The sequence below is a fragment of the Citrus sinensis genome, chromosome 3, assembly GCF_022201045.2.
Source record: "Citrus sinensis cultivar Valencia sweet orange chromosome 3, DVS_A1.0, whole genome shotgun sequence".
Classification (NCBI taxonomy): domain Eukaryota; kingdom Viridiplantae; phylum Streptophyta; class Magnoliopsida; order Sapindales; family Rutaceae; genus Citrus; species Citrus sinensis.
Window position 1 is genome coordinate 16,830,874 of NC_068558.1, and position 10,238 is coordinate 16,841,111.

The window sequence follows — 10,238 nt, forward strand, 5'->3', positions numbered from 1 at the left end:
TATCATTTTATAAGGATGGTAAAATTTTTTTGAAAGGTTTTATTCATTTCAGAATTCAGAGTAAAGCAATTGAACTTGAATGTGACCTGATTAATGCTTGTCATTAATCTTGAACGTGATTAACCCAAATTAACACTCTTTAGTAAATAGGGGACTATCGAGAAAAATAGAAATTTATGCACTAATTTGATATTCTTGAAAAATACAGGGACTTCTTTGTTATTAAACTATAACTAACGGGGTCTGATACTTCCGCCTGACAGTTTTTTGCAAAACCCAGCCAATTTTTAACAAATATTTACAAATGTATGATTATTTTTTGAAAATCTCAAATAAAGAAGAATTTCGGAGAATTAATTAATTAAATATAATTTAAATTATTTTTCTGTGACTTAATTTTTTTAATTATATTTGTTTACAAAGATTGCTTCAGCATAAGTTTAAATAGACTATTTTACACTTATAAGATAAAACAACCAAGAATTTACTTGAACTTTAATATCTCATTTTTCTTGATACTACTTTATTAGTATGATTATTAAACTTTAATTAAACTAACATATTGTCTTTATGATACAATACTCATGTAAATTACTAGGCTATTAAATATATGTTATTTTCATATAAGGGTGGTGAAAATAATTATTATTAGATTTTTATTTAAAAATATTAGATTATAAGTTATAAAATTAAATATCTAAATTATTAGATACAATAAATCATGTTTATTGGGGGCAATTTGGTCGTTTTGATTCATAATAATAAAATAGTAAAATAAAATTTAGATTAAAGTTTATGATCAAATATGCTCAAAGAAACCTAAGAAAAAAAATAATAAAAGGATTTGATTGATTAACTATATAAAAAAAATTATTTGTATTTTTTAAAATTGATGTGAATTCACTGTAATTACTTTTTAAAAGTGTGATGGATTTACAAAAATTATGGATCGAAATATCCTTATCCTAATTAACTAATCAGCTACTACGAGATGCTAACGTGCCAAAAAATGAGTGGACCATACTAAAACCCTTAACCTTTAACTCTAAGATTTTATAATTTACACTGTAGAGCGAAGCTAGGAGGGTGAGTAACCAAACACATGAGTCGTGTATGTTTATGGCACTAAATTCTAATGAATAATGTAACTCTATCAATTGGCAAAATATAAGATGTCATATTAGTTTTAATACAGATTAAATATCTCAATTGAATAAACTTAACATTATTTTAGCTGTTTCAGTGACTATTGATTTTATTATCCATATATTGAATAAAAATATGAAAAAAAGTAAGGAAATTCTGATAATTTTTTATTAATTTTGAAAAAATTTCAGAATTAATTAAAAATTAATGTTTATATATATTTATATATTACATTTAATTTTTGAATTAATTCTGTAAAAAATTAAACGTTTTCATGTTTGATAAAATTGTAGATCAAGTAATGCTAGATTTGGAAAATTATTAAGCAAGTAATGATAAAATTACAGATAAAATTAATAACATCTCTCTCTCTCTCTCCATTTATCAATTAAAAAATAGAAAAAAATAATTTTAAAAAATTAACAAAAAATCGAAACGAAATCCAAACTTGACTGATCCTCTGATTTTTCCTTTTTCAAAATCTTTACGTGCCAGTTTTTTTTTTTTTTTGTTTAATTAATTTCCTCATTGCTATACTTTTTTGAGGTATAGGAAAGGGGGAGGCGTCTTTTCTTTTCTTTTAAAAAAAACAAAGTTTTGCGTTGTCTGTGAAGAGGGGGAAGCGGCTTAAATTTGGATTTTTGGAGTTGAGTGACGTTAGCAGTTTTGGAATGTTCATAACGACGTGTTTTATTTAAGAGTGATGATAGAGTTATAAATTTTTATATAAATTTATCTTGTATAAATTAATGTGATATTAATTCATTAGTTGAATGAAAATATAAAATAATAAAAATAAATTATATGGGCCGAGAGATAATTAATTCAACTAATTTTATTATGACACATCAATTTGTATAAGTTAAATTTATATAAAAATTTGTGACTATATTATTACTCTTTATTTAAAGGCTGGTTAAGAAAACTTATTAGTGAGGAAGTCTTAGCCCTAGAATCTTTTAAATACCACGTATCACTAATCGCATTCAAAGGCGAAAAATAATTATGTAGGGACAGATTGCATGTCTCAAAATGATTTGTGAGGTCAAATGTAACGTCAAAGGCCATGACGCTGTACAATGAATAATTTATCATGTGTCACATTTGGCTTTCAAAAAAAAATTTATTCACCTATTTTTCCGTACTAACAAGGAATTGTAAACAATTTTCCTTTGTAAGGGCTCACAATAATTGGACATTTAGAGGTTGTTTGTTAAATATACGAAGTATGAAATTTTATTAATTTAAGATCTTTTCTAAACTTAGCTTGTTTGTTTTTTAGCACTTATGTCTGATTTTTAGATATTTACATCTGAATAGAAAAAGTAAAATTTTGTGATTTTTATTTGAATGAAAAATGTCTGAATGACAACTAAATATTATATTCTAAAAATATCTCTATAAAATAACTTATTTCCTGAACTATAAAATTTAATCCTCTTTTTTGTTTTAATTTACAAGGACATAAATGTCAAACAACCAAATTTAAGATATTTTTTATTGTAAAAACAAACAATATGCTACTTATATTCAGATATTAAAAAAAGTAAAACAAACATGTCATTCAGATTTTTATATTCAGACCCATTAAGACTTTAAAAAAATTCAGATCCATTTAGATTTTAGACAAAAAAATAAATATTACCTTAATCTAATTTTATTTTTATTTTATAAAAAAATCAGATATGAGTATAATTTTTTATACTCATTGATCGGGCGAATTCGATATATAGCATTAATGTAGCTCACTAAACTCATTTGACTGTTGAATATTTATTTACTTTTAATGTTTTAAAAATTAAAATTAATAGATAAATCAAATAAATATTGAAGTAAAAAATATTAGTACTTCGCAGTTTAGTAATCAGAACGATTATTTAAGATGACATTGTTCTAAATACTTACTTGGAGATTTTAATAATTTAATGGACTAAATATTTACTAAACTATGTCAATTCTTATTCCAATAAGAAACAAATGATTATAAAATAAAGTTAAAATTAGTTAAAAAGGATTAAGAACGAACAAAAAAACGCTAAGGTAGAGACTTTTATTTTCAATTTAAATATTTAATAATATATTGACAAAAATTGAATTTAACAACCACCAAATTATAACTAATATTTATCTAAAGGATTTGTCTACCATACATGAATTGTAAGGTAGAGTAAAGTGGTGTACGTTCATACGAAGCAAAATAGCTAAGGTATTTTTCTTTTTATTAAGTATATTCGAATGGTAAGAAATAAAAGGAAATATTAGAAGAAGAAGAAGAAGAAGAAGGGGACTATTTTCTCTAATTTTTATCCAGAATATCCTCTCGTAACGAGTACGGGCACCGATATTGACATCCCGGCCGTTGCATCCCCAACACTAACCAGTGGACATTATTTTCATTCATTCGATAGACAAAGCGAGAGAAAAAAAAAATGGTTAGAACAGCGGCATGCAATTATCTGATTCCCGCCTTAACACTGCTTCCAAAGCCAATGGAGTCGTCTCTTTTCACTCGAAACGCAAACTTAATCGGCGTTTTGGGGATTACTACTACTAGTTCTAGAAGGAGATTTTCCTCCGCTTCCAAGATAAGCATGAGCTTGAGAGCAGGCATCGTCGGCCTTCCTAACGTCGGCAAATCCACTCTCTTTAACGCCGTCGTAAGTACATTAACGTACTACCCTTCTTCTTTTTTAATTCTCAGTTTAATTTTTTTTAAAAATTTAATTTATTTATAATCTGTCATAATTTCAATTAACCGCTATTAATTAAATACATAAATTGTTATCAAATTGTTACTTTTGGATCGATTTTCCCTAATTTTCTCGTCGCTGTTATCGAGTATTGATGATGTGTGAGTGTGTTAAATATTAATGTCTGTAGGTGGAGAACGGAAAGGCTCAAGCTGCTAATTTTCCATTTTGCACAATAGAGCCAAATGTAGGGATTGTTGCTGTTCCAGATCCGCGACTCCATGTACTTTCTGGTCTCAGCAAATCCCAAAAGGCTGTTCCAGCTTCCGTAGAGTTTGTTGACATTGCCGGACTTGTGAAGGGTGCAAGTCAAGGCGAGGTGAGGTGACATTCTGTTAGGTCTTTTATGAATTCTTTCAGTTTACCTTTTTGGTGCAAGTGATTCTTTTCTTATTCTTGGAGATTAGGTCTTTATGTGTTGACGCAATTTCCATTCGCTACTTTGTTGGTGCAGGGGTTGGGCAATAAGTTTTTATCACATATTCGTGAGGTGGACTCCATTCTTCAGGTTTGTCTGTCCTCATTCATATTTATGTCGTTGTATGGTTGTTTTCGACTTTGCATCCCTAAACAACTGTAATTTCTTTGAGTCTAGCACTTGTTATTTTACTTGATATTGGTGATCCTCTAATTCAATGGGGGAGTTCATTAGGAATACAAGGAAGCATTGTTAAACCCCCTTATTTTGATCAAAATTGGTGGCATTGATTTACTTGTTCTAATGGCATGTTTCTAAATATGTATTGCCGCAGCAGCCCTGTTCATCTTCCAATGGTCATAAGAGATTGCTTTATCGGTCCTCTTTCTGGATTTAGAAATTTTATCTCTGTCCTTCATCCTAGTCTTCACTTCTGCAGCAAACTTGTGGTTTGCATATACTTGATTTATGTGGATTGAATCGATTAAATCGTTGCAGCCTCCCTCAGAGCCCTTTTAGCCAAAATTGATTTATTTTGAGACTCCTATCTTTAATGCAAATCATTTTTTAAAATCTTTAGACAGATCTTTCTCCTCTTTCAAAGGGTTTTTATGCAGAATAATTGAGATTGAGCAAAATTTTTAACCGTGACAATATTTAGACTTGATCTTCCTTTAATAATCCAGAAAGGATTTCTCACCTAAAACGACAAAAAATCGAGCTAGTTTCAAATGTTTGAACTTTTTGGAGAAAAGGCAAATTGGAAGAAGAAAAGAATAAAATAGACTTCGGTTAGGTTTCTTCAGCATGAGAAGCATTCATTGCATAGATTATAAGGTGTACAAAAAGTGAATCATCACTACATGGCTAATGAATTTTAATTCATGAACTATGGCTTTTTCTTCTCTATTTCTTATTTGCATTCAATCATTCGTTTCGAATTCAATCAGATAACCAATCACTTATGAATATTTAAACTCTTCAGAGAAAATCATGCCTGATAAATTCTTCTTAAGTTTGTTAGGAAAATTTAAGCTATTCTTTCATAGTATATGTTATTACAGGTCTGTTGTTCTTTCTTTCAGGTTGTGCGATGTTTTGAAGACAACGACATTGTTCATGTGAATGGAAAAGTTGATCCCAAGTCTGATGTTGATGTTATCAACTTAGAGCTTGTTTTCTCAGATTTGGATCAGGTATCCTATGTGGAACTTATTGTACTCAGCTGTTGTTTTTACGAAAGCTTTGGGTTCCTGTTCAGATCATCCGGTTACTTTCTCTTGTACATTTTGGTTTTATCTGGACTACTCCGAGGGTTTTATACTGAGAAGAGAGCTTAATAAAAATTTGTAGTTAGATTTACTTGTTTTGGGAGGGCAGATTTAAGCATTCTTCTATTGATTCAGTGGCTTTCTCATTGTTGTATCCCTTGTGTGCTTGTTAACATTTTGCAAGCACATATATTTGTATTGTAGTTTGCTTTGCCTTTAGGTTGCCTTAGTACCAAGTTACAGCTCCTTTATAATCCCTGAAAAGGAAACATACTAGAAGGGAATTGCATCGATATTGGAACTCATAATTTATGGATTATGCTGACATTTTTTATAATTCTATGCTCTTTTTTTATTTTTAAGAACAGAGATTCTAGTCATGAACTCATATTTTGTGGATAATTCAGACCCATTTGATAGTTCTCTAGCATGTATTCAGTTTAAGCAGATACTTTTAGTTTTTTTCGAAGGTTTAAATTCTGATGCTTTTCTTGGCAAGAAACCTTCATTGATATTGTACGGTAAAGGTGCCAGTTTGTAATCATTTTTTAATCTCTGAATTCATTTACTCCAAATTCATTATTGATAACGGTTATTACATCTTGCTTCCTATCTGTGGCTGATTAAGCTAAATTGTATCTCTTACAAGAAATGCAGATTGAGAAAAGAATGGAGAAGCTCAAAAAAGGGAAGGCAAAAGATTCACAATCTAAACTTAAGGTTAGTGTTGATTTTACTACTATTATTTTTTTTACTCTTAAAATGGCTAGCTAGCCTTTAGGACTGGACTAGAGTTGGGTATATTTAATTTATTGCTGCAGCATTCTTTATTTTAGGAGGATGCAGAAAAGGCTGCGTTGGAAAAAATTCAGCAAGCACTTATGGATGGCAAACCAGCGAGATCTGTCACTTTAAATGATTTTGAAAGGGATTCTATAAAGCAGCTTTGCTTACTTACTATGAAACCCATAATATATGTTGCAAATGTTGCAGAGTCTGATCTAGCTGATCCTGGAAGTAATCCCCATGTCAATGAAGTGATGAATCTTGCATCTGACTTGCAATCTGGGAGAGTGACAATTTCTGCACAGGTTGAGTGCTACCGGTTCTAAGTTGGTTAATGGCTATACTGGCAAAGGAAACTAAAAACTTGTTATTGCAGGTCGAGGCAGAACTAACTGAACTTCCATCCGAAGAAAGAGTAGAATATTTGACTTCTCTTGGTGTCAGTGAGAGTGGCCTAGGGAACCTTATCAGGTCAACGTATAGCCTTTTGGGGTTACGTACATACTTCACTTCTGGCGAAAAGGTGAGCTACATAATATTGGACTCAAATTTCTTTAACACTATATTAATTAGTCTTTTTAAAAAGAGTGCTTTTATGTTTTTTGCAGGAAACAAAAGCCTGGACTATACGTGCAGGTTAGCTTGGTTCTGCTGGATGTTGATACATAATCCAATCACCATTCTCCTTTTCTCTTTTTCTTAGCAATGATGTAGATGTCTCTTATGGCTTCTTGAGTTGCTTCAAGCTTGAAACAACATCATTGTCAGACTCATAGTTTAGTTGCAGGATATGAATTGAACAACTAGTTAACTAAGAATTTGTTTGTTGAAGAACAAAAGAGACAAACATTATTCTTAGTTTGACTTCTTTCTTCCTTCTCTTGGGAGACTTGGTCTGGTTCCACTATGGAGAAGAACTGTATTAGTGCTGCTTAATTTAGTTAATTGTGGTCTGAAATTTTACTTTGCGCTAATTCAGGTATGACAGCACCTCAGGCTGCTGGAGTTATTCATTCTGACTTTGAGAAAGGTTTCATTCGAGCTGAGACTGTAAGCATTTTAGCCTTCCTAGACAGAAATTTTGATCTGCTTTTCTGATGCCATCCTAGATCTTATTTTCATTTTTGAGCAAGACATGGCTGGAGTGTATACATGATTACATGTCCGGTTGATGCATAGGGTAAACTTTGTAATTTAATGGCATTTTGAGTTTTAAACTTTATGCTGCTCATTGAGTAGTTTATTTAGGGTGTGTTTACCTATTGGAGTAGAAGTGGGAAATGTGGAGTCCTTTCACTCTGTTGTTTACATGCTTATTCAAGGGTGAGAGTGGGAATTCTACTCCGTGGGTCCCACCTACTTTTGGAGTAAGGAGTGGGATTCCCACTCCCAGAGGGAGGTGGGTGTGTCACTCCCACTCCTTTGATTTCCAAAAATGCCCTGAACTAATCTAAAAAATAACATATGAACATTATCAATAATTTTTAGTTGTAAATAATTAAAATAAAATTAATAAAAAATTTAAATTTACATCATTAAAAATAATAATTATTATTATTATTTTATATAATTAAAATTAAAAATAAAATAGATAGGTTATTATACAAATATATTTTCTTATTCATTTTCTAATTATAGGCTATAAGCTCTTTATAAGGATAAAACTGTAATTTGGGACAATTTTACTCCCAATCTAAGACAAAGTAAACACATAATTAGGATTCTGATTGGTAATCCACACTCTCATTCCAGTTTAAGTAAACATTCTACTCCCACTCCCACTCCACACTCCCAATCCCAGGATTTCTACTCCTCAGGATTCACACTCTAATCCGAAAAGTAAACGCTACCTTAATCCATTCCATTAGGAAGTATTACCAACATTTCTCATATTGAGCTAACCAAATAATTTGCGGAATATAACTGAATTTGCTAGAGATTTTTGACCTCTCTGGTAGAGATTTATTGAAAATTGAGATAATACCCCATCCATCCCTTAAGGGGTAAAAAGAAGGTTGTGTGTTTTGGCCATGAAATGTTACAAGCAGCAGTGCTTTGCATTTCTAAACAGCAGATGATAAAAAAGAAATTGTGGAAGGCTAGCACGTTTTTAGAGCGTTTTAATGTAAATATAAGGTGTTTTGGCTATGAAAATCTCAGGATGTGCTTTAAATGGCCATAACTCTTTTAGTTTGTATTATAACGACCAATGCACAACACATACATTCTGATTAACATATTGTACTAGAACTGAATTCTGGAATCAGTGGCAGTTTTTTCAATGTTTGTTAATATCTATTTGCTGGAATAACATGTTATTTTGGTTTAACAGGTGGCTTATGATGATTTTGTTGCTGCTGGTTCTCTTGCAGCAGCAAGAGAAAAAGGACTTGTGAGTTGGTTGCATTATCATGAGCATTTAGCATCTTATAAATATTTTCACTGGAACTCATACATGTTGCGATATTTCTTCTCACTTGTGGAAAATCAAATACATAGACATCTTGATTATCTCTCAAGAAGGATCTGTATCCGATTCATTTCATATTGAAGGCTATTGATACTCCTTGGATACTCTATGATTCACATTTGAAACTTCTTGATTGTCAGAAGCTATAATATTGAAATAGATTTTAGTAATGTAACCAGTATTCTTGGCTGGGGCAATATGTGTATTCAGATGGATTGATATTTAGACATATTTTACTGGAAGATAGGAATGTATCAATGCTTTACTAGACGTGTCAGATGACTCCTGTCCTTGTAATGCTGTCTTCCTTCATGTTTTTACCCAGTCTTTATTTTGAAGAAATGTGATTCAGCAGTTTAACAGCTGCTAGTATTTATCTTACTTTTAATTGTAATTATAAATGCCATTAAACTGGGATTGCATCAGCCAATCACCAGAAATGTGATTTATTCATCGATGGGGAAGGATTACCTTATCTCTGCAATCCAGACTCTCTCTCTCCCTCTCTCTCTCAACACGCATCTACCTTCACACACTCACTCTCTATGTACACATGTCATGCAGATGTAGAACCTATTTCTGCATCCTACAAGATTGCCTAACACAAGCTAATTTTGTTTTTTTTTTTACAGTTGAGATCCGAGGGTAAAGATTACATTGTACAAGAAGGAGATGTGATGCTATTTCGTTTTAATGTTTAGCAGTCTCAATCAATCAGAATTTAATATCTTGTTCATTACCCAATCAAGCTGTCAAACATGGAGCACTAGGTAGAATGATTGTTGGAAATTCCATGGCCTGAGGTGATGGGATGGAAAAGCTGATTATCAATATCACATGGTGAAGTATTCTTTCATTTCTTCTTTTGAAAAGAATTGCAGATTTTGCTTATGAAATGAACAGCTCTTATGATTTGTGAATTTATCGGTTGTATAATTACACAAGAAAACATTTTGAAGGCGAGAGGAAAGAAAAAAATAAAATGGGTATGTTAGTTATAATGAAAAGCAAAAAGCAATTAGCTAGATCTTTGACCCTCCTACTGAGGCATCTTTAGCTATTATTAGTATCCATTCTCTCATCTTACGTGAAAAATTTTAATTCATAAGAAGGTTGTTGCATGCATGTAACCAGTGTATAAGCTTTTGACAAAAGCAGGTAAATGTTGATAGAATTGTTTGTAAATTGTAAGATGTAAGAACCCTGAAATTGCTGAAGTAATTATAAGTTATTGGAAATATAGTGAATATGAGGACAAGAAGCAAAAGTTCTTTCCAGAAGTACAAATTTAAGATCAACTGTCTTTGTCATTTTTGTGGCCCTTCTTTAAATATCATTGATGTGATAGATGATGATTTTGCTTCTAAGCAACTGGAAAAATCACAGCTGTTTTCACT

The 10,238-nt window shown here is 31.2% G+C and overlaps 1 protein-coding gene across 1 annotated transcript; it reads left to right on the forward strand.

Annotated features, from left to right (window-relative positions):
* The first annotated feature begins 3,347 nt into the window (after window positions 1-3,347).
* LOC102611978 (uncharacterized) lies at window positions 3,348-9,883 on the forward strand. Its single transcript, XM_006477973.4, has 11 exons — window positions 3,348-3,803; window positions 4,027-4,215; window positions 4,351-4,404; window positions 5,400-5,510; window positions 6,243-6,305; window positions 6,422-6,676; window positions 6,748-6,894; window positions 6,980-7,007; window positions 7,351-7,421; window positions 8,704-8,763; window positions 9,474-9,883. The coding sequence occupies exons 1-11, from the start codon at window positions 3,576-3,578 to the stop codon at window positions 9,540-9,542; spliced, it is 1,275 nt and encodes a 424-aa protein (XP_006478036.2). The 5' UTR covers window positions 3,348-3,575; the 3' UTR covers window positions 9,543-9,883.
* Window positions 9,884-10,238: the final 355 nt, after the last annotated feature.